Genomic DNA, 27,125 nt, shown 5'->3' with positions numbered 1-27,125 from the left:
TTGAAGTTTTTTTTTGTTGAAAAAATTAACTTTGACGTGTAAGATTGATTGATTGACACTTGATTTGTAAACACGCTGGATCACAACAATGATAACGTTTTTACTTTGTTCAATGGGTTGTTGTTTTTTTGGCTGATTGATTTGCTTGATCCACTTTTTTTTGTATTGATTTTAAATTTCTATTAAACAATTTCAATAAAACAGAAAACAGAAAAACGAAATCCATAAATTGATTAATGGCACCACAGAATGTTTACAATCCATTAACAATAAACGATAACCATAACGATAATAATAATCGTAAATGTCGACATGTTGAAAGATTGGTTCATATTCATGATAATAGTCATGATGATAATGATGAAAAATCAGGTAAACAATCAAATCATTATTGCCGTTGGTCTGATACAATTGTTACTTATGTTAATCATTGTCGACAACAACAACAACAACAACAATATCATCAGTACAATTCTATAATGAAAACTAATAATACAACAACAACCGAATTGTCACCGGTTTCAAGCTATACTACCAATAATGATGATGATGACCAAAATACAATTACAACAATAATAACCAATAATAGTAATGAAAATTCCAATTGTAATCATATTGATACATTAATTGAATCACGTAAAAAATGGCCAGTTGGTATAACAACACGATCAGCAATACGTATGATGCGTTCATCATGTGGTCATCATCATCATCATCATCATTATAATGGTGCAGAATCATCATCATCATCATCAAAATCATTACTAATCAACGAAAAAAATCCAATAACAAAAAAACGAAAAGAAAAGAGCCAATCATCAACCGAATCATCAGTATCTTGTCATCAGCAGATAAATAAAAGACCAAATGAAATTCGTTTAAAGAAATTAAAATCATTTCGTGTACTTGTATTTGGTTCGATAAATAAACATAATAATAGTATGAATAATGGTAGAATAGGAGGTAATCATTATAATTATAATTATAATGATAATCGTTTTGATAATAATTTTTTAAAAAAATGTCGTCATAATTTTATTATTGAATCAACAAATTCAACGAAAAAAATTAACAATAATATTGATTTAATTTCAACATATAATATTAATTATGCTTGTGATTTATCTAATGTTTATTTGGAACTATGTTTTCTAAAATGGCCCGATTCATTTCAAACAAAATCTGAATTTTATCAACAAACATTTGCCAAATATTTTGCTATGACCAATGTAGCAATTGGTTATTATGATCCAGATGATTTAGAATCAATTGAACATATGCAATCATGGATTAAAGCATTTTATGATTATCATTATCGTAATAATAATAATAATAAACAACAACAACAATCAAAAATCAATACGATTATTATTCGAATTGAAGATTCGACAAGTACGAAAAATTTTCGACAAAGATTATTACGAAAATCAAATGATCATCAATCATATGATCATGTAATATCATCATCATTAAATCAATATAGTAAAACAATGTATCATATGACTATAAAACATCGTTTATTTGGACGACGACCATCATTAAAACCACTGTGGAAAATAATGTATTTAATAATTACTATGGATTGTATGACAAGTAAAAAATATTTACCGGATGAAAATTCATTGATTATTGATCGTATTGAAAATGTTGAACGACGATGTTGTCTTTATCAATCTCATCACAATAGCACCAATGGTCAAGAAACATTTGGTAAATTGATTGGTCGTTTTATACGGAATTTAACCAATGGAATTTGGAAACGTTTCAAACAACAACAACGACAATCATCGAATCATTGGTTTTAAGAAACATTTTTTCATCTTTTTTTTCGTAAATTTAATTTATAAATAATTTATAAATATATTTTGTAAAATCATTCATCATCAATTTTTTTTTAATTGACACATTATAATTGATTTTTTTTATTTTGAAAATAATTATTATTATTACTATATAATCCTGATAATAATTAAAACTAATGATAACTTCCTTTTTTTGTAATACAAATTAAAAAACTAACATTTTGTTTGTTTGATGCTTTTATTAATACTATTTGTTTGTTTGGTTTACAATAATGATTTACTGTTGGACACTGAGAGAGAGAGAGAAAGAAAGAAAGAAAGAAAGAAAGAAAAAATAATCAAGATTAAGCTTCTGTCGAAAGAATAAATAGAATTTGAATAATATCATTCTAATTTTTGTTTGTCTGTTTTGTTTTGTTTGTCAAATAACAACTTTTTTAAAATGTTTTTCTTATTTTGTTTTCTGTATATATAGAAAAATAATTAACAATAATAAATCAGTGGTCATCATCATCGCCCAAAATGATAGTTTGTTTTGTTTTGTGTTTTGTTGTCATTCATTAGGTGTCATTTATTCATGATTAGAGCCCAAATTCTAGGCTGATCAACAGGGTTATTGATTGATTTTGTGTGTATGATGTTTGATGTAATGTGTGTTAAATATTTACACGAATTAGAAGTGGATATAGTAGATTTATATAAACAACAATTTACATTTACATTTGTAGGCTTGTAATGTTAATGTGTGTTAATTGGAAACAAAAAACAAAAAAACACTGACTAAGATGATAATGATCTGATTCTCTATATCGGATCATTATGTAAATTAATCATTGATGATGATTGAAAAAAGAGAAAAAATGAATTAACCAGAAGAATGTTCTTGATTATTGTTGTCGTTGTTGTTATTATTGTTACCGTTGGTTGAATGAAAACTAGGCGTTTCAGGACGATCATCTTCTTCGGCAATAATTTCATCTTTTAACGATGATGGTAATAAACTACAAGTGGCCATTGAAACAGTAGTACCAGTGGTCATTTGATTCGTCAATGAAGAATCACTAGTCTGACTAGTTTTATTCACTATAATTGGTGATTTAATGGCTGGAATCGTTTGATGATGAAATTGATGATGGGTATAATGTGTTGAGGTGATTGATGGTTTTGTGATTGTCGACGTTATTGTTGTCGTCGTTGTCATCGATGTTGTAGAAGAAGAAGAAGAAGTTGTACTAACAATCGGATTAATTGACGATTGATTTGAAGAAGGTTGTCCAAGTAATGCAGCAGCTGTTTGAATAGCTTGTGCTGTTATATTGGACAATGCATTTGGCATAATACCTATTTGGCTACTAATTGAACCTTGTCTTGAATGTGGATTACCACCATTAATCGTAGATGATGAACCGGATGATGTTGTTTTAGCTAATGGAACATCACCAACCGAATAAATAATATTCAATTTAGCACCACCCATTTTTGGTGGTGCAATCACATGAACACGTTGTTCTTCTTCATTCAATCGACAATGTATGGCAGCTTGTGTATATCTTGCATGTGCATTCCAATGTGCAGTACTTGAATCTTCAAGTACAAATTTATTAAATATTGTTGCACCAATATATAATATTATTAATATACCCAATGAACCTAACATCATATATGTTATTTGTGACCATGTATAACGTGTAAAACCTTTTAATATTGAAAATAATATGATGATCAATAAAAACATTATCCAAAACATATCTTCTAGGCCTGAAAAAAAAACAGAGAAAATGAATGAAGCAATGTTATCAACAAAGTTTGAAATAATTAAGTCAATCGGATTTAGAATGAAAGAAAAAACTTACCAAAATCAGCTTTTTTCTTACAACAAGCTTTAAATAGATTTAAACATTCATCAACACTTGATGGATCACCAGGTTCAATATTATTTGGTTGTAAACTTGAACGACCACCAACACCACCACCACCACCACCAATATCATCATCATTATTATTATGGCTATTGTTATTATTATTTAAATTACCATTTTTATTACCGGTTCCAGTATTGGCAATATCTGAATGATCACCATCATGATGATGTGGATCAATAGTTTTAGTTTTTAATTGATTTTGAATATCTTTTGTTGTTGATGATGGCATTTTGATGATAATGTTGTGTTAAGTAAAATAAATAATAATGGAAAACAAAAACAACAACAATTGATTTGATTATGGACGTATTTCTTTGTGAAAATTGGCGTATTGAATCGATTGATCGATTGATTGATTGATTGATTGATTAATGAAATTCAATCAACGAACAAACAAACAAACAAAAAGATGATAATTTTTAAATAATCACAGGAATTATATCGACAATATGTATGCTTAGTGTGTGTGTGTGATTCTTCACTTAGATTAGGGATTTTTCGAAGAATTTTCCTTCATATCAAGATGATGACACAGAGCAGATATCACAATTAAAAAAAACGAAAAAAAGGATGATGTATAATTTGCAAAACAATCGTTTAAAAGTTTTTTTTCATTTATTTTTGTAATAAGAAACTATTATTCATTGTCGTTATTTAATCAAAACAACACTTGATAGACAAAACAAACATCTCAATGATAATGAATAGTTTCTTTCGTTTTTTATTGGATTTTTTATTGGATATTTTGTAAACTCGAAAAAAGTTTTACAAACAAATTTCATCTCTTATCTTCATCAAATGAGAAAATTCTTTACTTAATTTGATTCAAAAAAAGAATTACAAACTTTGAATGAGTTTCAAATTTCATTATTTCAATTTGAAATGTTACTATTTATCTATTGGTTTTTCCCCTTTTTTCCCTCTTTTGGGAATGATCAAATTGTTGATTTGATTCTTGATTTTATGGAAGAAGAAGCAAGAAAACGAAATAACAAATCTTCATTGTCGTTGTGATGGTGGTGGTCATAAATTTGCATAACATCAATGTGTAGAGAAGATTCACTGAGTACAGAATTTTTTTTCGATTAGATTTGGTTTTTTATATGAGAAACATATATACTGAAATGAATGAAGATTATCGAGAAAACACAAACACAAACATAAACAAACAAACAAATATTGACAATACTAATTTACAATTTAGATTCGGATTTTTTTATTTCAAATTTCGATTTCGACGAAGAAAAAAAAATTGAATGAATTATTGTTGATGATGATGAAATGTAAGCTTCACTGTCGAAATTAGGAGAAAAACAAAATACAGAGTGACCGATTCTTCATCGCAAAAAAAAAATCAACGAAAACGACAGGGTGATTTTTTTTTCACAAAGAAATAATCATCATCATTAAAGATTCACTTGACCCGATTCTTATCGGTTGTTGTTGTTGTTGATGATGAGTAATGTTTGAAACAGACAATCTTGTTTTATCAGTGTGATTTAGCGATGACAATTGAGTTCAAACAAACAAAAAATACCCGCTGTTATAAACGTGTTAAAAACAGATTTAAATTCGTAAAAGATGAATTATTATTATTATTATGGAAATAATAAAACTCTCAGGAGATGTGTATTTTTGAATTTGTTGTTGTTGTTGTTGTGAAAAACAACAACAAAACACTTATAACAACAACAACAATATTATTGAATTCTAGGCGTTTGAAGAACCAATCAAAAAAAATGTATTTTGTCACCCTTAGATAAATTACATTAGCTTGTGCCCAAAATGATTCAAGCCAATGATAAGACGAAAAAAAAATTCAGTTGATTTGAGATCAATTCGGGGAGAGAGAAAGAAAAATCTTTTTAATAGATCAAAAAGTCAAAGAAGAAGAACAAGAACAACAACAATCTTAGATTATAGCACAAATAATCAATGTAATGTTGACAGAGAGAGAGAGAGAGAGAGAGATGTTTTTTCGAATGTTGTTGTTGTTGTTGTTTGTTGTTTGGTAGAATTAATAGAAATAATGTAGAAATATATGGATGGATGGACGGATTGATTATTTGTACACTGTCTGTCTGTCTCTGTGTTTGTTTGTTTGTATTTTGATACCCAGCGACCAGTCAAACAATTATTACTATAGCGAAAACAAATACAAAAAACAAAGCAAAGAATAAGAACATCAAGCTAGCGAAAGAAACGAGAAAAAAAATTGTGATCAATAACATCGAACACTGATGGATGATATCCAAAAACAAAACAACCAACAAATGTATAGAATGAAATGAAAAAAAAACAGAATGAAGGTTTTATCCTGAATGAAACTAGAAAGAAAAATGTTTTCGCATGTCTAATGTTGGATGGTTTGGTGACCTATACAGCACCACCACCACCACCATCAGCAAAACGGTACCAGAAAGAAAAAGATGAGTTTTGCTTCCACCACTACGACAATCGAATAATTCCGGTATAAAGAATGATGCTTCAACCAACAGCAAAAGAAGCAGCAGCAGCAGCATCTGATGAAAACAACCAAAAATTCATTCGATATATAACAATCGTCAAGTGTAACCTAGATGAAATATTGATGAAAAAGGATGCATCCGATCCGAATCCAAAATTTTTCAAACAATATCGGGAGAGTGGCAAAACCCAAAGCCAAAAAAACCAAAACAAAAAATGAAAGAAAAAACTATGCCAAGACAGCAAACAAACACCAGACAGTTGTATTCGATTTTTTTCTGGTTTCTGGTTCATTTTTTGTGTGTTTAGAAAATTTCATTTAATATCCAATTTTTTTCCAATGATGGGCGTATAATTTTGGTAGAAAAATTGGGGTGGGCTAGTGGTAAATTGGATTCAACGATAGACCACTTGACATTGATCCCGAATCTAAAATGTGTGTGTGTGTTTGGTCTGTGTGTTTGGTGTATTGGAAATTGTATCCTTAACAAACAAAACAAAACAAAAAGACCGCAGTGACAATATCGCAATAAATAATCGATGAATCGACGACGACAACGAAGAAATGTAGATTCTTCTTTGTTGTTGTGTGGATATAGTGATGAAACAAAACAAAAAATCGATAACCAATCTCTCTCTCTCTCTCTCTCTCAATGAAAGAATATCATTAGTGTTTTATAATGAAAATTTTTTTTCACAAAAAAAACTAATAGACAAACAAAAGGCAAAATGCAACCACAAAATACAAAAGCCACCACCAAAACAACATAGAAAGAATACCGGACGTCATCAGATAAAATGTTAATCACCATATTTTAATCAAACTATCAGACTGTTTAGACAAACAGATGATAAGAGAGAGAGAATGGAAGGGAGAAAAAAAAATTCAATTTAAATCAAATAGAAAAATATTTTTCGACAAACCCGAAGGCAATATTGGAAAACACACATTGGTTGAATGTCTGGTTAATGTGTTTTTTTCAATTAAAAATTAATGAATTAAAAGTTTTTTTCAAAAATGGTTCATTTTTTTGATTGAAAAAAAAACTTCAAGGAAGGATTTTTGTTTTCTCTCGACACCGAAAAACGAAAATATTTTCGTGAATGAATTTTTTTTTTCGTGTTTGTTTGTTTGTAATCAGAATTTGTAAAATTATTATTAGTAATTCTATAGAGCCCTGCTTGTAAATACGATTAACTAAAAAAGATTGTAGTTTTTTTTCATATTTTTTTTAGTGAATGAAACTTTTCTTTTTCTTTCGTTTTCTTCTTTTACTTTGCCAATGCGTATTATGCGTATCGTAAATGTGAATGAAAAAAGCGGATGAGTAAAGAATAAAAAAACCAGAATGAATGGATGAGTATAGTGAAAATGCTGACGCAGATAAGAGAGTATTTCGTTGGTTGTTTACAATTTTTTTTCTTTTCATTTCTTTCATTGAAAAAATGTTCAAGATAGAAAGAATGACTATAGAAGGCTATGGAATTCCGTTTTAAGCAATGAAAAAAAAACACCAAAGACACACAGCCATACGACTAACTAATGACACATAGTGTGTGTATATAGGATTTATCATTTGATTCAATACACAATTGGACATTGAATACACTGTGAAACAAAAAAAGGAGCGAAATCCAAAAGAAGATAGCACCAAAAAGAAATTAAATAGCGGCTGATTGGTTATTATATAATATAATGACTATAATGATATCTATCTATCGTCAACAACCGGGTTATTTCTATTTATTTGTGTATGTGTAAATCATCATTAACACTAAATGAAATCAAGAAAATTTCCCCTTCCCCTGTTCCCCCCAAAGAATATTTTTTTCCTTCCGTTTCAATTTAGTTAACAAATTGCAAACTGAAATGATAATTATCACACAGCAACAAACATAGAGCCTAAACTTTACTAATTGTTTAATATGACTTTCCCCTTTTCCTCCCCAAAAACCACCAAAAATCATTTGTTTCAGATTGGTAGAAAAAAAGGGTTGCAATGAATCACACTTTAGATTTTCAAATTTTTCAAGTTAATTTTGTTTATAAACTATAACCAAAAAAAAAAAAAAAAAAAAAAAAAAAAAAATCTAAATTAATTAAATAACTAGATCAATTAGGCAACCGCATCACATTTGTTTCTCGGACTTGCTATATGAAAAGAGTTGCTCGAATTTTTTTTTCAGAAAAAAAAACTAAAACTAAAGTCATGACCATCACAGACAAATTATTGAAAAAATTTACTGCTGAGATATGGGAATATCCGATATACAAGAAGAGAAAACCGAGAACAACAAAAATCGTTATTTTTTGATATATATAAAAATGCGGAAATTTGAAATTTTTTTTTCATCCACCAAATAATAATGTTCATTAAATAAGTGTGAACCGAAAATGTCAATGAATTTGCAAACCGAAATTGAGAACAAACAAAAAAATGACAAATTACATCAACCAAACAAATGACACATTGAATGAACAAATTACATTTTGCTGTTGCTGGTTTCTATTGCCGTAATATTTTTGGTTTGTCATCATCATCATCGATATGATGACGGAACTAACTAACTAAAGAATGGTGGCCATCAAAACCAAGTTGTAATAGATCACCAAAAATGAATGTGAAATGAGAGAGATTGTAAAATGACAAGTTACATAATTTGTTGCTGTTTGGTTTGATTTCATTTTGGGAATGAATTTTTGATTTAAATTAAAAATGAAATGAAATGAAATAAAATCGGTTCGATGAGCGAATATTTACAATATTGCAAATACACAGTAAACAAGGTTGTTGATTTATTTATGACGACGATATGATTGGTAGTAACAAGTCATTTTTGTTTTGAAAAAATAAAATGTTTGTGTTCAATGTTGTTCCATTTGAAAATTGCTACATACTCAAAATGACAGTGTGATAACAGAAGCAGAAAAAAAAATTTAAAATTTAAAATTTAAACCTTGATTCAAGGTATATAAATGAATTCGATTCATATCAAAAAACCAAATAAACAAACAAACATCATTCATTCATTCATCCATTCATCAGTTTAAGCATTTGTTTTGTCAAAACTTCAAAAAAAAATTCAAAAATTTTGATAAAAATTTCCATTTTCAAAGGTGAAAATGGTAAGTAAAATTGATTAATATTTCCCGTTTTTTTTCGGTTTGTTTGATTCAAACGTTATTTTCGTTTCTCTTTGGTTAATTTAATTTATAGACAACCCGATTGGGTGTCTTGACCCTGGTGGTCATTTTCACCTATATACATTGGATTGAATGCCGTTCAAAAACATCATCCGTGGATTCTTTCGAAAATACCGGATTAATCAGTAAAAATGGTGCCGATTCTGATACATTAATACCAATGTCATCCGAAATGACTAGTTTATTATTATCATCACCAAATAAAAATGGTTATATGCTTGATGGTTATGGTAAAAAGAAAAAATATAAAAAAAAAGAAAAAAAAAGAAAAAAGAAGAAAAAATATAAAAAAAAGAAAAAATATAAGAAAAAAAAAGAAAAAAAAAGTATAAGAAAAAGAAAAAGAAAAAAGAAGAAAAAAGAAATATAAGAAAAAGAAGAAGAAATATTGATTCAATCGATTCAATCATCATCGAAGGATTACATCAAACATCGGTTACAATCTGAATGATGCGGTCAATATTGGTGGTCAACAACCAAAAATTCTTCTTAACTTATTCTTAATTTATTTATTTGATTTCCCTAAACAAACGAAAAAAAAATCCTTTGATTATTTCATTCCCATATTTATGAAAAAAAAACATTGTTTTTTACAAAAATAAAATCCAATCCTTTTTACAAAGATTTTGGTTCAATTTTGCTTGTTTATTATGGACATTAACAAAAAATTTTGTTTTGGCTTCGATCGACCATTACCATGAAATGTTTCGTTCTCTCTCTCTTGAACAACCGAATAATGTTTTTCAAACTTCGTTCGGAAAATTCGTTCATATAATTTTTTTTTGGCACAATACAACCAAACATTTTTATTTTTTCTTTGCTCCAAATGATTGATGAATGAATGAATGAATACTATTGATAAATGCAATGCTAGCAAACATTATTCGAACATAATGAAGCAAAAGCAAAAGCGAAAAAATCATTCTTCGGCAGAAAAACAAAATACAAAATCAAACGATGTGTTTTTGGGGTTGTTAAAATATTATTGCCTTGTACAGAAACAAATAAACACTGCTGCAAGAGGAAAAAAATCAAAAAGAAGCCATTTGTCGATAATATTCGTTTAAAAGGAAACCTAATTGAATCTATTGATTTTCCAATTTTTTCGTTTTTAACACTTCATTCACATAGATGGATTGATGATTACAATAGACCTGGAAAATACATTTGTTTAATAATTTTTTTTTCTCATTCCAAGGTTATCTCAATTGAACTCACCAAAAAACTGAGATTCAATTGAGAAGCTGAATATTGAACTGGAAAAGCAAATGATTTTGTTTTCTTCTCTGGATCGATATCAATAATGATGATGATGATGAAGAGGAAAGACCCACCAAGATTTTGATGCCAGAAAATACATATGCATGGATTTTTCTTGATGATCAAACATATGATGAAATCGATTCGGATAAAATCAGTTAGTTGAACATAGCATCAAAAAAAAAAAAAAAAAATGTTAACCACACACAGGGTGTGTATATTCGTTTATGTTTATGTATATGTTTGAGGAGTATTTGGCAAGCAAAAGATCGAAGATGAGCCAGAATTTTTCTTTTTTTAAGTAGAAAAAAAAGATTTTCATCATCGATTTAAGTAAATAATGATGGCTGCCATTATTATCATCGTTTTTAACACTAAATCAAAAAAAAATCCCTTTTACTTAATACTGTTGCCGCTAAATTTTTTGTGCAAAATAGCATTGTTTATTTCTATAGCTGATCAGTCAAATATAAAAACAACATAGTAACAGTCAAATGAACATTTCCAAATGGATCATATGAAATTCTTGATAATAATAATTCATATTTTACATACAGTGTCATCATCATCATCAGAATCATCTTCAGCAACAAATTCACAAACAGCGAATGTTAGTAGTTTTAGCAATTATAATTGTAATAATCAATATGAATATCAATGTTTAACATCATTTGAATGTATACCAAAATTATGGCGTTGTGATCAAATTGTTGATTGTCGTGATGGTTCGGATGAATGGTTACAAACGGATTTTAATCTTTTCGATGAAGATGTTGTTCTTGATGATCAAGTTTTTAAATCATATGAAGGATTAATATCATCATCGGTTAATAATAATAATGGTGATGATAATGAAAATGGTGATGGTCAAGGATCACCAACCATTACAATAAATGATGAATGGTGTCAACCATGTGGTCAACATGATAAAAATGAAGAAATATTTCAATGTCAACAATCTGGTGATTGTATACCAAGTGGTTGGTTATGTGATGGTCAATTAGATTGTGGTAAATATACAAATTATAATAATGGACAAGATAAAAGTGATGAATCGAATGATATTTGTAATGGAAAAATTCAAGAAAAACGATTGAAATTAATTAATATTCAAAATTATCAATGGAAAATGAATCAAACAAAATCATTATCGATTGTACATTTTAATCAAACACATTTACAACAAATATCTATTGAAAAATGGTCATCAAATCAAACAACACCATTGATTCATTATTATGGTGAACATACTACATCGATAACAATTCGAGGACCAGATTTTTGTTGGATTGAAAGACAATCAGTAAATTGTTGGGAATTTAAATCATCCAAACAATCTCGATTATTATTACCAATTTATATTAATGTAAATCAAATTGATCGAATCATATATGATTGGCAACAACAATTATGGTTTCTATTGGATCGTACAAATGAATTATTGTATCAATGTTATGATCATAGCAACAAATGTATTGTACGAATTGACCATCGCATACTGAGTAGACCATTCGATATACAATTTGATTCAAATGAAAGATTATTATTCATATCCAGACAAGGTGATCGTATACAACGTCCAAGTAAATTATTATCACCAGCAATTTTACGGTTTCATATGAATAATCATAATGATAATAATGATAACCATGAACGAATTGTTAATATTTCGATCGTTGAACCAAAATATATGGCATTAGATCAAATAAAACAACGTTTATATTGGATCGATACTAAATTGGGTAAGATTAATTTAAGAAATAGATAAGATAAGACTTACTTACTTTGATTTGATTAATGAAAAAACAAAAAAAAATTTCAGAACTTCTTCAATCAGTAAACTATGATGGTAATGAAAGATATAAATTTAAAATCGAATCAACCGTAGGTAGACAAATGATTGAAAATTGGTTACATATGGCATCGATGGCTATGATTGCCTATAATGATTCGCTATATTTATTAAATCGAAATGAAATAATTGAAAAAACTGTTCATCAAACGAAAATTCTCGCCACCAACAACAATACAAGCAATATAAAGATACCTATGGAAGTAAACAACATAACGAACACATTTATTAAATGGACTTTAACATTGATATCGATTAATGATGGCCAAATGATGATAATGAAAAAAAGTCATCAAATTTTATCCGATTCAGATTTGATGATGATTTATTCGACATTGATATTGTCAACACCGAAATTGGCAAATCAAACTGCAAAGAAATCGTTAATTTTAAACAATGATGATATGATCCACGATGATCCCGTCCTCATTTATTCTCGATCACAGCCAGGTTTAATACAATTTAGAAATTTAGATAAAAACTTTACAGACGTGCTTCCAATAACATTTAGTCGATCACCAACAACATTCGATATCGATCCATTTGATAATGTCATTTATTATCTTGATGATTTTAAAACAAATCTTTTATATGAAGATATTGGTCATCGTTTTAGGCAATCATCGAAAATGGATTCGACAAATTACATTGATAGAACCAGAACAATTGATTTGAAATTTTTTCGATCAACATCCAATATCAATCAACCAAAACAAATTGAAACAATTTCATTCGATTGGTGTACACAAAATGTTTACCTACTTGAATCATCATCAATTTCGGTCATTAATTTTATTGATGATTTTGAACGAAAAGTTTGGCGTAAAGTTCTTATCAATAAACTTATTGAATCAAGATCATTGGTTTTAGATCCAAAACGTGGTATTATGTTTTTTACTGCTACAATAATGGCTACGAATGAAGAAAAAGATGATGATAATGTAATTATAACATTATATCCATATGCTATACGCAGGGCTAATATGGATGGTACACAAATGACTATTTTTGGTGAACAATTTGATCGTTCAACTAGTTTTATTAGTTCATTAGCCATTGATATTGATCATGCATTTGTTTATTGGGCTGATACAGGTGAAAAAACACTTAATCGAATGAATTATTTGAAAGAAAATCGGCCAAAACAATTATGGCAATCATCACGTATAAATATGGCAAATTCACTTTTTTTCTTTAATAATACCATATTATGGACGGAAATTCAACATGGTACTATTCAACAATTTGATTTGAATACAAATCTTAGCAAATTTATTCTTGAAGAACGAGCACCATTATTTCAGATAAAAATATGGAATTCGAACCAACAAAAAAATAATTCGCGATTAGATATTTGTTCGATCGAAAAAAAAGAACATAATAATTGTCAACAGTTAACATTACGGACATCTGGTGAACAACATTCGATTTGTGCATGTGATGATCATTATGAATCGGTTGATGAAAAAAATTGTCAACAATTATCCGTTGAACAATTATCGAAAAAATTTTGTTCATCCAAACAAATTTATCTGATTAATGGTAGAAGATGTGTTCAAAAATCATCTCTATTACATTCGGGTTTGCAAGAAAATTCTAATCGAAAACCAAAAAGTCACCGTTCTCGTCCATTTGAAATTGAAACAGGTTAGTTTTAAGAATAATATGCTAATGAAACATCAAAGATAATTCATATCACTAATCCATTAATTATTCGAAAGGAAAGACAATTGACGATGATAATAATAATGATGGTGAAGAATTTGGCGTAGATAAAAAACAATGCAAAGAAAAAGAATTTCAATGTGACAATGGACAACGTTGTATACCATATTATTGGCTTTGTGATGGACATAAAGATTGTCATGATCAAACGGATGAAAAACAAATCTGTCAGGTTATATCACCACCAGATTTTCATTGTCCGGATGGTTATTTTCAATGTCAAAAACGACCATTATGTATACCAAAAGAATGGCATTGTGATCATCAACATGATTGTGGTGATGATGATCATAGTGATGAACAAAATTGTAATCATCATTAAAATCTATAATGGAATCGAATCAACTAAACTCTATTTGCAGATATGAATTTCAAAAAAAAACTGAAAAGATCTCATCATTCATCAAACTGTTGTTTCACTCTCTTATTAATTTAATGTTTTTTTTTCTCTCACCTCAAATATGATTTGATTTATTTAAGAATAAAAAATTCATTAAAAAATTACTAATTACCTTGAGATATTTCCGACAAACATTGAATTTATGAATTTTGTTTTTTTTTCAAAAAAAAATTTCTTCAAACAAAATCGAATGCTTCTTCTATTCGATCAGATCAATTCATATAGAACGTACGACGTAGTGGTTGATAGTCTGCTTGCAAGAGTTATTGAAATTGACGGAAAAAAATTTTGTTTTGTTTGTCTTTTTGTGTTTTTTTCTTCTTCATTAAATTGCTCACAATTGTACTTCATCATCATCATCAATTTTACCGAAAATTGACGATCATTTCAAACAAAAGAATAGTTTTTTGTTACTTTCTTTTTCTATATTATCTCATCATTTGATTTGTTGGAATTTTTTTTCTGAGAGAGAGAGAGAACGAGAAAAAAATGGTCGAACTTGATTATGATAAAGTGTTGGAAGAATTGATAAGTATGTGAATTGTTTGACAAACAAATTCTAAGATGTTTTTCTTTTTTTTCTCTACCTCAATCAATCAAAAAGGTCAAGCTACAAATCCAGATCCTGGTAATCAATTTCCAGATATTCTTGAACAATATCTTCGAACTATTGCCAAGACTGGTGATACAATGTAAGTGAAATAAATTAACATTGATTGATTCATTTCATTCTACAACAACAAAAATTGATTAACAGATTTCCATGGAGCAAAGTGAAACCATTCATACGTCGTAAAATGGAAACAGTTATGGAAAGTTTTCATCAAAAATATCCGCTAAATGAATCACAGATTCGTGTTCCTAATTGTGATCCATTCGATTATGATGGCATAAAGAAGAATATTTTACAAGGTATGGATTGGTTTTGTGCGGCTCCATTTACCATACAACGAATATGCGAATTATTAATCGAACCATATCGTCATTATACACGAACTGATAAATTTATGCGTGGTATTGAAAAAAATGTTCTTGTTGTTTCTACTATACAACCTCAACCAAATAAATACTCGACGTCTGAAACGTAACTTTGTCATGATTATAATGAATGGAATTAATTTTGATTTATTTTTCTTGTTTAGAATTGAAAAACAGCCTTCATTTCGTGATTTTTATCCTCATTTTTCTCTTTCATCGTCAATATCGCCTCGAAGTCGTTCATCATCGATCTCATCAATTTTATCCAATCGTAGCGGTAGTGGTGGAAATATTGGTCTAGTCGGTGGACTTACCTCAGGTCATCCGTCACCACCGCCGGTCATTTTGGCTAATTCTTTAACATCGTCCGCATCATCGTCATCATCATCGTCTTCTTCGTCTTCATCATCGTCATGTTCTTCATCACCTGGATCAACCTCTCCTTCACAATCATCATTAACTTCAATGCAAACGACTTCTACAGTTTCAAACAATATTACAAATGGATTCGATCATCTGGTTCATCATCATTCTGTCACTAATCACCAACAACATCCACTTCATACACATCAACCAAATGAATCTACTTCTTATGAAGCTCAAAGTCCATATTCATTGGCACATCTTTCCAATTCAAATGGTAGCCAAGCTACATCATCATCATCACCATCAGCATCGGCATTTTATGATGCAACTTCCAGTTTATCATCGGATCAACAACACAATAGTAGTAACTATGAACCGGGAACCATTGAAACAAATTCGAATAGCACAGCTCCATTACAGCAATTGGACAGCTTTACCAGTGTATTTGTAGCTTCTAGTTATCTTACATCGAATAATCATCCAACTAGTACGCAAATAAATAATCGATCACCGCTGGTCACCGCTTCTACTCCGAACCGTGACTGGAATAATTCTCAACAAGAGCACATTTCATCTTCATCATCATCATCGTCGGATGAATCATCTGCTGGTGATGAAAACGAAAATATTGTCGTTGATGATGATTTTGATCATAGTCATCATCATCATAGAAACCAGCACGATGATGATGAGGATGATGATGATGTTAAGACGACCGAAGAACATCATGATGATGATAATTCACAAGTCTTTCATAATCGCTCTGTTGACAATATTTCTAATGATACATCGGATGATTGTAGTCAAAGTAACTTGGAATCTGCACACAAGAAATCAGAAAATGGTGACAGTCTTGATTCAGAATCTAAATGCAATGAATCCAACAATGATGATGAAAATCACGATAATTCCATTCCAAAATCGATTCCTGAACAATCACCAATCAAAGATGAACAAAAACAATCAACTACAGATGAAGAAGCTAATGATGATAATAAGAAACAAGAAGAAGAAGAAGAAGAAGAAAGCACGACATTGAAAATTGGTGAAAAAACCGATGTCGATACTGATCAACTTGTTGATAATGATGAGCTTGGTGAAGAATCTAATAAAAAATTAAAACTTGATCAAGATCGAATTGTTGAAGTAAATCGACAATTAGAACAAAAGGATGAAGAGCCGGTTATCTTACCTACCGATAATTCAAGCACCGATAGTGTTTTAGAAGAAAAACCGATTGAGCCATTAGAATTACCGATGGATATGGTCCAAAATCTAGCCATTCCTTTGGCAATCAATGAAGACATTGTTACGACAAACATTACTGCAACATCGAATGTTTCTGAAGATGATCAAATGTCTTCAATGATTGTTATTGAACAATCAATGGAACAGGAATCAATTTCAATGAATATGGAAAAAATGGTCGATGAAAATATGATTGTTGTTGTTGGTAATGATCAACCAATGAATATTGATATTGCAAATCAACAACAATCTTTACAATCTGATGATCAATTAATGTCAGAACCTATGGAACAAGAATAAATTCATTTGAATTTAAATTGAACAAAATAAGGTTTTATGCATTTTCTATGATTTAGCTATTTCATCTAAATAACATAAACGACGTATGTGTATCATTTGGACAAACAAACAAACAAACAAAAATTTATTTCATTTTGACATTTGTTTAAATAAACTATTTCTTTTTTTTTCAAAAGTTTTATTTGATTCAATTTAGTTCAGTCAGTTCAGTCAGTTGTTTTAAATTGTATCTTCTCCAACTTTGATAATAATTTTACATCCTTCACCTTTGAATCCAGTTTCAAATGCTTTAGCTGCTTCTTTCAATGTAAACCTATGTGTAACTAATTTCGGTAGATTTACTTTTTTCTGTGCAGCTAATTCGATAGCCAACGGGAAACATCCTTTCGATCTATGAACACTTTTGATAAGAACTTCACGATTAGCTGCATCAGCAATTGGTAATAGAATTTCAGTTGGTCCCATACCAACTAATATACAAGTTCCACTAGCTTTAGTAGCACGAAATGCAAGACGAAAATTCTGTGCAATACCCGAACATTCATAACATTTGTTTGGTAAATCACCATTAAAACGTTTACGAATCTCTTCCAAAGTTTGATCTTCATTCCATGATCGATCAACCAATATAGTTTCATCGGCACCTAAATCTTTAGCCATTGCTAATCGATCTTCACGTATATCAGTGATAACTGTACGAGTACATCCATAAACTTTTGCCATCATAACCATCAATAAACCAATTGGACCTGAACCTAAAATCAACATTCGATCACCGACTGTAAGATCACCACGTTTGGCAGCATAAACAGCAATAGTCAATGGTTCAATCATAGCACCTTCTTCGGCCGATACATTGTCCGGAATTTTGTAGACAAAATCTTCATGATGATTATAATAATAAGTAAGACTACCATTATACGGTGGACAAGTAGTTGTTGCTACAATACAAAGATTGTATTCTTGTCGAAGACAATATTCACAACGACGACATGTCATTGATGGTTCATAACAAACACGATCACCTGGTTTAAATTTGGTTACATTCGATCCAACAGCAACAATTTGTCCAGATGATTCATGACCTAAAACAATTGGTGATGTTATTTTAATATTTCCCAAAGCCATATCATGCATATAATGTAAATCTGAACCACAAATTCCGGTCGATAATGCACGTATTAAAACCTCTGTGAAAAAAAATAAAGAAATTTTTAATTACAAAAAAAAACAAAAAAAATTACAAATTTTCGAAAGAAAAAAAATTACCATTTGGACCAGGTTCCTGTGGATTTGGATGTGGTGAAAGACGAGCTTGCATTTTATCATATAAAATGAATGCTTCATTTTGGAATCCTTTTGGTATGGCTGAACTCATGATTATTTTTTTTTTTGGAAATTATAATTGAAAATAGACGATACTGGTTTGGTGGAAAAGCAATTTCGGTTTGATGATTCTGATCGCAAATATTTATTCAGCTTTTATATCCGATTTTGAAGACGGACAAATCGACAAATGACTGTTTTCCATCACTTATGATCGTGATTTGATTATGATTATGAGAAAGAAAAATTCTAATCAATATTAGCATAATTGGATTGTTGTTGTTGTATCAAACTTATCGAACAATAAAATCAACTTGTTTTTTTTATTTTGTTAAAATCATGTCTTGTGAGTTTATCAGTTTGTTTGAATGATGTTGTATTGATCAACTTTTTTTTTATAAAAAAAAATTATCAATATCGAACCATACATGTCAAGATTCAATGTTCAAGATATTTGAATCAATTTTCGATACTTTTTTTAAACAACAAAAAAAAACAGATACATATCTTTCGATAAATAACGAATAGATCGAACTAATCAACAACAACAAGTTTCGATGACAAAATATATTTATCGATTTCTTGTTTCATGGTCATATTTGAAAAGCTGTTTTATCTTCAATCAAGATAAACGTCAACAACATGCATGCAAACTTTTTCAAATCAATTTCAATTCAAATTTGGCGGGCTTTTTCTAGGCTCCGCCTTTCTTATTTATTTTTTTGGCGCCATTTTTTTCAAAAAAAAGAAAAGAAATTGTACTGTTTTTTTTTTTGCAAAATAAAAATTTATTAATGAAATATTTACAAGATATTTTTTATGGAAATTATATAAAAATCGCTACTTTCATCGTTATTTTATGTGGCTCTGAAAAGAGCCGTTTATGATTAAAATATATAAAAAATGAAAAGTTGAAGGATTTACTTCTTGGCTTTTTTCGGTGTTGATGGTTTTTTAGCTACAACTTTTTTCGATGATTTTGATGATGGTTTTGCAACTGCTTTTTTCTTTTCCGGTTTAGGTTTACTAACCTTTACTGGTTTGGCTGCAACCTTTTTCGGTGTACTTGGCTTGTCTTTCTTGATCGGTGCAGATTTAGCTTTTGGTGCTTTATCTTTTTTCACTTTCTTTTCGGCCGATGGTTTTGATGATGATGATGGTGATTTGACAACAGCTTTCGGTGCTTTTGGTTTTGATGATTTCGGTTTCGATGATTTTGGTTTCGATACTTTTTTCGGTTTTTCACCTTCACCTTTAACAGCTTTGTTCAATTTAAATGATCCACTGGCACCTTTACCTTTAGCTTGAACCAATTCACCTTTGACAACACCAGATTTAAGATATTTTCGGATGAACGGTGTAATCTTTTCGATTTCAACAGTATTATGAGCTTGAATGTACTTTTTGATAGCCTGTACCGATGATCCATTACGTTCTTTCAATTCTTTGATAGCAGATTTTACCATCGATGCAACTGGTGGATGATTGGGTTTAACTTTTGGCTTCTTATCACCTTTCGGTGCTTTCGGTTTGGCAGCTTTAGCCTTTTTAGGTTCGCTAGCCTGAGCAGTTTGAGTTGCTTCAGCTTCAGTCATTGTTGTTGTTGTTGTTGTTTTTCAAATGAAGAAAAAAAAGCGGAAAAAAATACGATGATGATCGATACGATTCGAAGATCAGAAACGAAATGAACAAAAAATGCTTACTGCGCGAGCTTATTTATACCATTTTAGCTCAACATTAAGGCGTGGTTTAAATCCGTCGATCAATTTTTTGGCGCGCTCGATGATCAAACTTTTGAAAAATTCATGAAAAATGTTCATCGTGGACCCCTCCTCTTATGTCGTAGTTTTTTTTATGATTCAAACGAATGTAGCCGAGAATAATACAAATTGAAACTTTACAAATTTGTTGATTTGAGTTCAAATCAAGATTCGGAAATATCGGAAAGATTCTAGTTGATCGGAAATTACTTTATTTTTTTAGCATTTTTTTTCCTGATTTTATTTAGAAAAAATTAAGACAATTTTGTTTATGGAATTCAAAAAAAACATTTTATTTTTTCAACATGAAATTTTTTATTTTTGGTTTCAAAAAAAATAGCTCTTAATCTTAATTACAATTGTGGTCCTGAAAAGGACCTTTTTTTTTATTGGATGATATTTAAATTTGGGAAAATTGGAATGAAATTAACCGCCGAAACCATACAAGGTACGTCCTTGTCGTTTCAAAGCATAAACGACATCCATAGCGGTGACAGTTTTACGTTTAGCATGTTCGGTATAGGTAACAGCATCACGGATAACATTTTCGAGGAAAACTTTAAGGACACCTCGAGTTTCTTCGTAGATCAATCCGGAAATACGTTTGACACCACCACGACGAGCCAATCGACGAATGGCCGGTTTTGTGATACCTTGGATATTATCACGAAGAACTTTACGATGACGTTTAGCGCCACCTTTACCGAGACCTTTACCACCTTTACCACGGCCAGACATGATTTTTTTTGTTTTGGAAAATTTGGTGAAATTTTTGACAGCAAAAATGAAAAATCACAAGTGAAGATACGAAACTGAAATGCATCGAATTTATATACACATGACATGGAACACGGTCGAACTCAAAAAGTGGGTTGGGCTTTATTGGATTGGACAACACTGTCAGGATTTTTTTCGCGCGCAAACATTGGCATGCGTTGCCGAATTTAGTTTGCGCGCGAAAAATACTCTCAAGGGAATTTTTATTTGAAAAGAGTGCCCGGTTGCTTATCTAATCACCATCAATCGGAATAGCAACGGTTTTTGCAAAAAAAAAAAAAAAAAAAATGGCGGCAACAAGGAAAAACTCAAATGAAAATCCGAAAAGATGTTTTAGGCTTCTGGCTTTATTTTTTCTTTTTTGATAACAAAAATCAACGAAAATTTCCTTTTCCGAATTATAAAATTCTTTTAATAACTTTTATAAAAAATAACAGAATCAAAATACAAAAAAAAAAACCAGTATTTTATTTTAATTTATATGAAAAAAAATGCTTAAAAATTCTCTGATCTCAAATGGATAAAAAATGTGGTCCTGAAAAGGACCGTTTTATAATGATGATTATGATTATATGATGAAAAAGATGAATTTTAATGAAATGAGTAAATGCTTAAGCACGTTCACCACGGATTCGACGAGCCAATTGAATATCTTTCGGCATGATAGTAACTCGTTTAGCATGGATAGCACACAAGTTAGTATCTTCGAACAAACCAACCAAATAAGCTTCGGATGATTCCTGCAATGCCATTACAGCCGATGATTGGAATCGAAGATCGGTTTTGAAATCTTGAGCGATTTCACGAACCAATCGTTGGAATGGCAATTTGCGGATCAATAATTCAGTCGACTTTTGGTATCGACGAATTTCACGAAGAGCAACGGTACCTGGACGATAACGATGTGGTTTTTTTACACCACCGGTAGCTGGAGCCGATTTACGGGCAGCTTTGGTTGCCAATTGTTTACGTGGTGCTTTTCCACCAGTAGATTTACGAGCAGTTTGTTTGGTACGAGCCATTTCGAAGTTATTTTGTTTTAATCGTTATGAGAAAAAATCAATACGAATGCCAAAAAACGAATGAGAAACATTTGCTCGCGTGTGAAGGCCTTTTTATATCATCATCACAGGACAACGAGATACATAGGAAAGGTGGAGCTTAAAAAACGCGCGAAATTTAAATTACGCGGGAAAATCATTGGGCGGGACTTATTTATTTACGTTTACTCAATCATAGAAAAATTGCAAAAATACAAGCGACGATGACCACATCTCGCGATATTTTTTTTTCCGTTTCCGTCCATCAACATTCGGATTATCATCCTTGTTCATCATACTCTTTGAATCTCAAAAAACTGAGGTTTTGAAAACATGATAGAAAATTTCGCTCACTAAAATTTTACTCAAAAAGAAGCAATGTTAAACATTCGAAAAAATTGTATTTTATTTCCAAAAAAAAATGATTTTTATTTATCAAAAGAAAAGTTTACGGAAAAAAAATGCTCAAATTCGTAATTAGAATTGTGGTCCTGAAAAGGACCGTTTTAAACATATGAATATTGATGATGATGATGATGGAAATCTATTTGCTCGATGTGTATTTGGTAACAGCTTTGGTACCTTCAGATACAGCATGTTTAGCCAATTCACCAGGTAACAAAAGTCGGACAGCCGTTTGTACTTCTCTCGATGTAATGGTTGTACGTTTGTTGTAATGAGACAAACGTGATGATTCGGCAGCAATACGTTCGAAAATATCATTCACGAATGAATTCATGATTGACATTGCTTTCGATGAAATACCAGTATCCGGATGGACTTGTTTCAACACCTTGTAGATGTAGATTGAGAAAGATTCTTTACGGCGACGATGTCTCTTTTTTTTGTCGGTGGCTCGGACCGATTTTTGAGCTTTGCCAGATTTTTTGACAGCTTTACCAGTGCTTGGTGGTGCCATTTTTGTTGTTGTTGAATTGATTGTTTATCGTTGATAGCAAACAAACAGAATAATACATTTTCATTGCCGAAACTCGATATTTATACGATTTGAAGTGGTGTACAGAACACTAGCCAATCACAATGCGCATTTTATCAAACAAGGCGGTGCTTAAAAAAATTTCGCGCGTTTTTGTCAGCTTCTGATTGGCTCATGCTACGAACACCACTTTTTCAGTAAAAACAAAGTATATAAGCCCAATTCGAACATTTAAAAACTTAACATTCGAAAGTTTTCTATTTTTTCACTTTTCGCTCGTACATCTCAAATCAAAACCAAATCAACAATGTCTGGCCGTGGTAAAGGTGGTAAAGTCAAGACAAAGGCAAAGTCTCGTTCATCTCGAGCTGGTCTTCAATTTCCAGTTGGTCGTATTCATCGTTTATTGCGTAAAGGCAATTATGCTGAACGTGTTGGTGCCGGTGCTCCAGTCTATTTGGCTGCCGTTCTCGAATATCTGGCTGCTGAAGTTTTGGAATTGGCCGGTAATGCTGCTCGGGATAACAAAAAAACCCGTATCATTCCTCGACATTTACAATTGGCCATCCGTAACGATGAAGAATTAAACAAATTGTTGAGCGGTGTAACCATTGCCCAGGGTGGTGTTTTGCCAAACATCCAAGCAGTTTTATTGCCGAAAAAAACCGAAAAAACTGCATAAATTTCATTTCATCATTTCCATCATTTCATTTCACATACACATCATCATCATATAAAACGGTCCTTTTAAGGACCACAATTCCAATTACGAATTTGAGCATTTTTTTAGCATTTTTATTTCAATAAAATTTAATTTTAAAATTTCAATCATTATTTTGTATCCTTTTTCTATGCATTTGACCATGACACTCCATGCGCGATCCATGCATTTTTTCGAAATTCACTTGGACAAGATTCTATCAATGTCAATTCAAAGTGCAGTAATATGAAAGCAAAACAATAACCGGCCGGTAAACCGCCAAAAAATTGCTAACTTTGCCTAAATTCGGTTGAGTTAGAAAGGTAAACAAAAGTTTTCTTTCTACCTTGAAACTTGTATTTTCGATTTCATCAACAATTTAACAAAATCAAGCATGTAAAGAATTAAAAATGGAATTTTTATTTAAAAAATTTATTTTCAAATAACAAAAATGTTTTCAAAAAAAAGTAAAGAAAAATAGCTCTAATTCGTAATTGAATTGTGGTCCTGAAAAGGACCGTTTTGATTAAATGTGATGGAATATATGATTTGATGATTTAATGAGAATAATGATGGTAAAAATGAAATTAACCGCCGAAACCATACAAAGTACGTCCTTGTCGTTTCAAAGCATAAACAACATCCATAGCGGTGACTGTTTTACGTTTAGCATGTTCGGTATATGTAACAGCATCACGAATAACATTTTCAAGGAAAACTTTCAGGACACCTCGGGTTTCTTCATAGATCAATCCGGAAATACGTTTGACACCACCACGACGAGCCAATCGACGAATAGCCGGTTTTGTGATACCTTGGATATTATCACGAAGAACTTTACGATGACGTTTTGCGCCACCTTTACCGAGACCTTTACCACCTTTACCACGGCCAGACATTTTTGGAAAATTTGTTGGAAAAAAATTAGATAAATTCGATGGAGAAATCAAATGACGAATGATAGTTTGAAACTCAATGCTTCCAATTTATATACACATGACATGGAACACGATCGAACTCAAAAAATGGGTTGGGCTTATTAACACTGTCAGGATTTTTTCGCGCGCAAACCAGATTTACAACCGTCAGCACAATTCTCAAGAGAGACAACTTATGAAGGCAATTAATTTCGAAACTTTTGGATATTGATTGAACACCGAGAAACAGAGAAAAAAAAATTGGATTAAAAAAAAATACTCACGTTGGAAAACTCAGTAAAAAAAAGTGTTGAAATAATGAAAACGATAATTTGGAAAAAATTCAACAAAATTATTTATAAAATTAAAAAAAAACCAGAAACAACAACCGGTAAGGCATCATTTAATGATGAATTTTATTGAAAAAAAAAAATTCTAAATCTTTGACAATTGATGATGATGATTATTTAGGACTTATATTGAACGAATACATTGATTTCATTTACAAATTACAACAACATGTCGATGAATCTAAATGGATCGAATTAACATTGGTGGAAGATAGATGGAATCTTGTACAGGAATTTATTGAACAAAATATGGAAAACTATACGGATTGTGAAAAACTTTTGTATTGTTTTGATAAATCGAAATCATTGGCAAACAGAATATCTTTCGTATGTATATTTTTTCGGTTATTTGAAATTTGTCTATCAATTTACAAATGTCTTTACTTTTTAAAGATTGAAGCTCGTAAATCTTTTCGTCAAGATCATTCGTTGGTCATTGCTTACAATCGATTACGAAATAAAATAACATCGGAAGAAAGTTGTACGATTCATCGTAAAAAGTTTAGGACACATCAAATTATGTTCAATCATTTGAGATCAGATCATCCGGATGTTTATGTTGGATACAAAGCGAAACCTTTACCGGCCTCGGATAATTCATTTTGATTGGATAATTTGTTGAGCGGTACTATGTTCATCATTTCAACAATTTTTTTCAAATAAATTTTTAATTTTGTTTCAAAAAAATGATTTTATTTTACAAAAATTTTAAATTATGATTTAAAAAAATGCTCAAATCTCAATCGGAATAAAAATGTGGTCCTAAAAAGGACCGTTTTGTAAATGAATGAATGGATTATGAAAATGAAATGTAAAAATGCTTAAGCACGTTCACCACGAATTCGTCGAGCCAATTGGATATCCTTCGGCATAATGGTTACACGTTTAGCATGGATAGCACACAAGTTGGTATCTTCAAATAAACCGACCAAATAAGCTTCGGATGATTCTTGCAATGCCATTACAGCTGATGATTGAAAACGAAGATCGGTTTTGAAATCTTGAGCGATTTCACGAACCAATCGTTGAAATGGTAGTTTACGGATCAACAATTCAGTCGATTTTTGGTATCGACGAATTTCACGAAGAGCAACAGTTCCGGGACGATAACGATGAGGTTTTTTTACACCACCGGTTGCTGGAGCAGATTTACGGGCAGCTTTGGTTGCCAATTGTTTACGTGGTGCTTTTCCACCAGTTGATTTTCGGGCTGTTTGTTTGGTACGAGCCATTTCAATATTATTTTTTTGTTTTTGATTTGATAAACAACTTTTCGAAGAGAATGCCAAAAAACGAATGAGTAGCGTGAGCAAGTTTGATGGACCCTTTTATATGCATTCATCAGGACAATGCAGTTGGTGAAGGCGGAGTTATTGAAAAAGTGCGCGAAATTCAAATTTGGAGGGAAAATCAATGGGCGGGATTCATGTTGAGTTTGTTTTTTTTTTTTTTTTTGCTCACTTTAATTTTTTTATTTTATCGAAATTTTTAATTTTTTTTTCAATTTCCATTAAAAATTATGATAATTATTTTAGACAAAAATTCATGAATCTTGATCAAAATTTTATTTTAGGTTTTAAATTTTTAAAATTCTATGTTAATACGACGATCCTAAAGTTTGTATTCAATACAATTCAATTTTGATGATTCATCATGATGATATGATTGTTTTGTTTTTTTTTTTGCATATTTATCATTCCATTTTATCATTTAGTTATTGCAAAAAAAAAAGATTGTAATTTTTTTTAAAAAAAACTTGCTCTATTTCTTTTTTCTTTCTTTTTTTCATTATCA

The 27,125-nt window shown here is 30.5% G+C and overlaps 13 protein-coding genes and 1 long non-coding RNA gene across 16 annotated transcripts; 5 read left to right on the top strand and 9 right to left on the bottom strand.

Moving 5' to 3' along the window:
• Positions 1 to 47: 47 nt before the first annotated feature.
• Positions 48 to 2,047, top strand: LOC113798464 (uncharacterized). Its single transcript, XM_027349008.2, has one exon. It carries the CDS (start codon positions 237 to 239, stop codon positions 1,803 to 1,805), a length of 1,569 nt encoding a protein of 522 aa, XP_027204809.2. The 5' UTR covers positions 48 to 236; the 3' UTR covers positions 1,806 to 2,047.
• Positions 2,048 to 2,285: 238 nt separating this feature from the next.
• On the bottom strand, positions 2,286 to 6,058 carry LOC113798450 (uncharacterized). Of its 2 annotated transcripts, XM_027348992.2 has the most exons (3): positions 3,656 to 6,057; positions 3,444 to 3,560; positions 2,286 to 3,386 (listed from the first exon to the last, which is right to left on the bottom strand). In XM_027348992.2, the coding sequence occupies exons 1-3, from the start codon at positions 3,951 to 3,953 to the stop codon at positions 2,668 to 2,670; spliced, it is 1,134 nt and encodes a 377-aa protein (XP_027204793.2). In that variant the 5' UTR covers positions 3,954 to 6,057; the 3' UTR covers positions 2,286 to 2,667. The 2 variants fall into 2 exon arrangements, with proteins under 2 accessions (XP_027204793.2, XP_027204792.2); XM_027348991.2 differs by having other exon boundaries at positions 2,286 to 3,560; positions 3,656 to 6,058.
• Positions 6,059 to 10,467: 4,409 nt separating this feature from the next.
• On the bottom strand, positions 10,468 to 14,910 carry LOC142645295 (uncharacterized). Its single transcript, XR_012846448.1, has 3 exons — positions 14,745 to 14,910; positions 10,614 to 10,769; positions 10,468 to 10,549 (listed from the first exon to the last, which is right to left on the bottom strand). It is a non-coding gene; the product is annotated as an uncharacterized LOC142645295 (long non-coding RNA).
• On the top strand, positions 11,098 to 14,736 carry LOC113798454 (low-density lipoprotein receptor-related protein 1-like). 2 transcript variants are annotated; one of them, XM_075821106.1, is made up of 3 exons: positions 11,098 to 12,397; positions 12,478 to 14,154; positions 14,234 to 14,377. In XM_075821106.1, the coding sequence occupies exons 1-3, from the start codon at positions 11,164 to 11,166 to the stop codon at positions 14,239 to 14,241; spliced, it is 2,919 nt and encodes a 972-aa protein (XP_075677221.1). In that variant the 5' UTR covers positions 11,098 to 11,163; the 3' UTR covers positions 14,242 to 14,377. The 2 variants fall into 2 exon arrangements, with proteins under 2 accessions (XP_075677221.1, XP_027204796.2); XM_027348995.2 differs by having other exon boundaries at positions 11,116 to 12,397; positions 14,229 to 14,736.
• A 31-nt stretch (positions 14,911 to 14,941) lies between the features above and the next one.
• Positions 14,942 to 17,699, top strand: LOC113798440 (uncharacterized). The gene is made up of 4 exons (XM_027348980.2): positions 14,942 to 15,164; positions 15,237 to 15,324; positions 15,390 to 15,716; positions 15,775 to 17,699. Exons 1-4 carry the CDS (start codon positions 15,122 to 15,124, stop codon positions 17,522 to 17,524), a joined length of 2,208 nt encoding a protein of 735 aa, XP_027204781.2. The 5' UTR covers positions 14,942 to 15,121; the 3' UTR covers positions 17,525 to 17,699.
• On the bottom strand, positions 17,615 to 18,939 carry LOC113798442 (sorbitol dehydrogenase-like). Its single transcript, XM_027348982.2, has 2 exons — positions 18,794 to 18,939; positions 17,615 to 18,714 (listed from the first exon to the last, which is right to left on the bottom strand). The coding sequence occupies exons 1-2, from the start codon at positions 18,900 to 18,902 to the stop codon at positions 17,744 to 17,746; spliced, it is 1,080 nt and encodes a 359-aa protein (XP_027204783.1). The 5' UTR covers positions 18,903 to 18,939; the 3' UTR covers positions 17,615 to 17,743.
• Positions 18,940 to 19,672: 733 nt separating this feature from the next.
• Positions 19,673 to 20,550, bottom strand: LOC142645277 (uncharacterized). The gene has a single exon (XM_075821168.1). The coding sequence runs from the start codon at positions 20,443 to 20,445 to the stop codon at positions 19,771 to 19,773; it is 675 nt and encodes a 224-aa protein (XP_075677283.1). The 5' UTR covers positions 20,446 to 20,550; the 3' UTR covers positions 19,673 to 19,770.
• A 409-nt stretch (positions 20,551 to 20,959) lies between these two features.
• On the bottom strand, positions 20,960 to 21,426 carry LOC142645286 (histone H4). The gene has a single exon (XM_075821210.1). It carries the CDS (start codon positions 21,346 to 21,348, stop codon positions 21,037 to 21,039), a length of 312 nt encoding a protein of 103 aa, XP_075677325.1. The 5' UTR covers positions 21,349 to 21,426; the 3' UTR covers positions 20,960 to 21,036.
• A 412-nt stretch (positions 21,427 to 21,838) lies between these two features.
• On the bottom strand, positions 21,839 to 22,486 carry LOC142645279 (histone H3-like). Its single transcript, XM_075821185.1, has one exon. The coding sequence runs from the start codon at positions 22,407 to 22,409 to the stop codon at positions 21,999 to 22,001; it is 411 nt and encodes a 136-aa protein (XP_075677300.1). The 5' UTR covers positions 22,410 to 22,486; the 3' UTR covers positions 21,839 to 21,998.
• Positions 22,487 to 22,808: 322 nt separating this feature from the next.
• On the bottom strand, positions 22,809 to 23,407 carry LOC113798449 (histone H2B-like). Its single transcript, XM_027348990.2, has one exon. It carries the CDS (start codon positions 23,344 to 23,346, stop codon positions 22,972 to 22,974), a length of 375 nt encoding a protein of 124 aa, XP_027204791.1. The 5' UTR covers positions 23,347 to 23,407; the 3' UTR covers positions 22,809 to 22,971.
• A 188-nt stretch (positions 23,408 to 23,595) lies between these two features.
• LOC113798448 (histone H2A) lies at positions 23,596 to 24,192 on the top strand. The gene has a single exon (XM_075821196.1). The coding sequence runs from the start codon at positions 23,672 to 23,674 to the stop codon at positions 24,044 to 24,046; it is 375 nt and encodes a 124-aa protein (XP_075677311.1). The 5' UTR covers positions 23,596 to 23,671; the 3' UTR covers positions 24,047 to 24,192.
• A 269-nt stretch (positions 24,193 to 24,461) lies between these two features.
• Positions 24,462 to 25,055, bottom strand: LOC142644797 (histone H4). The gene has a single exon (XM_075821203.1). The coding sequence runs from the start codon at positions 24,961 to 24,963 to the stop codon at positions 24,652 to 24,654; it is 312 nt and encodes a 103-aa protein (XP_075677318.1). The 5' UTR covers positions 24,964 to 25,055; the 3' UTR covers positions 24,462 to 24,651.
• A 109-nt stretch (positions 25,056 to 25,164) lies between these two features.
• Positions 25,165 to 26,021, top strand: LOC142645278 (uncharacterized). The gene is made up of 3 exons (XM_075821177.1): positions 25,165 to 25,372; positions 25,453 to 25,658; positions 25,725 to 26,021. The coding sequence occupies exons 1-3, from the start codon at positions 25,300 to 25,302 to the stop codon at positions 25,935 to 25,937; spliced, it is 492 nt and encodes a 163-aa protein (XP_075677292.1). The 5' UTR covers positions 25,165 to 25,299; the 3' UTR covers positions 25,938 to 26,021.
• A 59-nt stretch (positions 26,022 to 26,080) lies between these two features.
• On the bottom strand, positions 26,081 to 26,661 carry LOC113798446 (histone H3-like). Its single transcript, XM_075821191.1, has one exon. It carries the CDS (start codon positions 26,561 to 26,563, stop codon positions 26,153 to 26,155), a length of 411 nt encoding a protein of 136 aa, XP_075677306.1. The 5' UTR covers positions 26,564 to 26,661; the 3' UTR covers positions 26,081 to 26,152.
• Between the last annotated feature and the right edge of the window lie 464 nt (positions 26,662 to 27,125).

This window comes from Dermatophagoides pteronyssinus, unplaced genomic scaffold (assembly GCF_027571235.1).
Source record: "Dermatophagoides pteronyssinus isolate colony J.1.1.1.1 unplaced genomic scaffold, Derpt_VIB-CSIC_2022.12 sq0001, whole genome shotgun sequence".
Classification (NCBI taxonomy): Eukaryota; Metazoa; Arthropoda; class Arachnida; order Sarcoptiformes; family Pyroglyphidae; genus Dermatophagoides; species Dermatophagoides pteronyssinus.
Note: the sequence above shows the minus strand (reverse complement) of the source record. Positions and strands in the feature narration are given on the sequence as shown.

Bases quoted from the DNA above. Each gene is read 5' to 3' on its own strand.
- LOC142645286 (XM_075821210.1), bottom strand. From the start codon at position 21,348: ATGTCTGGCCGTGGTAAAGGTGGTAAAGGTCTCGGTAAAGGTGGCGCT.
- LOC113798442 (XM_027348982.2), bottom strand. From the start codon at position 18,902: ATGAGTTCAGCCATACCAAAAGGATTCCAAAATGAAGCATTCATTTTA. The intron at 18,715-18,793 runs GTAATTTTTTTT...TTTTTTTCACAG, and splicing joins ACAGGAACCTGGTCCAAATG to AGGTTTTAATACGTGCATTA.
- LOC113798440 (XM_027348980.2), top strand. From the start codon at position 15,122: ATGGTCGAACTTGATTATGATAAAGTGTTGGAAGAATTGATAA. The intron at 15,325-15,389 runs GTAAGTGAAATA...ATTGATTAACAG, and splicing joins GCCAAGACTGGTGATACAAT to ATTTCCATGGAGCAAAGTGA. The intron at 15,717-15,774 runs GTAACTTTGTCA...TTTCTTGTTTAG, and splicing joins AAATACTCGACGTCTGAAAC to AATTGAAAAACAGCCTTCAT.
- LOC142645277 (XM_075821168.1), bottom strand. From the start codon at position 20,445: ATGACTGAAGCTGAAGCAACTCAAACTGCTCAGGCTAGCGAACCTAAA.
- LOC113798454 (XM_027348995.2), top strand. From the start codon at position 11,164: ATGGATCATATGAAATTCTTGATAATAATAATTCATATTTTACATACA. The intron at 12,398-12,477 runs GTAAGATTAATT...AAAAAATTTCAG, and splicing joins TTGGATCGATACTAAATTGG to AACTTCTTCAATCAGTAAAC. The intron at 14,155-14,228 runs GTTAGTTTTAAG...ATTATTCGAAAG, and splicing joins TCCATTTGAAATTGAAACAG to GAAAGACAATTGACGATGAT.
- LOC142644797 (XM_075821203.1), bottom strand. From the start codon at position 24,963: ATGTCTGGCCGTGGTAAAGGTGGTAAAGGTCTCGGTAAAGGTGGCGCA.
- LOC142645279 (XM_075821185.1), bottom strand. From the start codon at position 22,409: ATGGCTCGTACCAAACAAACTGCTCGTAAATCTACTGGTGGAAAAGCA.
- LOC113798448 (XM_075821196.1), top strand. From the start codon at position 23,672: ATGTCTGGCCGTGGTAAAGGTGGTAAAGTCAAGACAAAGGCAAAGTCT.
- LOC113798464 (XM_027349008.2), top strand. From the start codon at position 237: ATGGCACCACAGAATGTTTACAATCCATTAACAATAAACGATAACCAT.
- LOC113798449 (XM_027348990.2), bottom strand. From the start codon at position 23,346: ATGGCACCACCAAGCACTGGTAAAGCTGTCAAAAAATCTGGCAAAGCT.
- LOC113798446 (XM_075821191.1), bottom strand. From the start codon at position 26,563: ATGGCTCGTACCAAACAAACAGCCCGAAAATCAACTGGTGGAAAAGCA.
- LOC142645278 (XM_075821177.1), top strand. From the start codon at position 25,300: ATGAAAACGATAATTTGGAAAAAATTCAACAAAATTATTTATAAAATT. The intron at 25,373-25,452 runs GTAAGGCATCAT...ATGATTATTTAG, and splicing joins AAAACCAGAAACAACAACCG to GACTTATATTGAACGAATAC. The intron at 25,659-25,724 runs GTATGTATATTT...TACTTTTTAAAG, and splicing joins TGGCAAACAGAATATCTTTC to ATTGAAGCTCGTAAATCTTT.
- LOC113798450 (XM_027348991.2), bottom strand. From the start codon at position 3,953: ATGCCATCATCAACAACAAAAGATATTCAAAATCAATTAAAAACTAAA. The intron at 3,561-3,655 runs GTAAGTTTTTTC...TTTTTTTTTCAG, and splicing joins TAAGAAAAAAGCTGATTTTG to GCCTAGAAGATATGTTTTGG.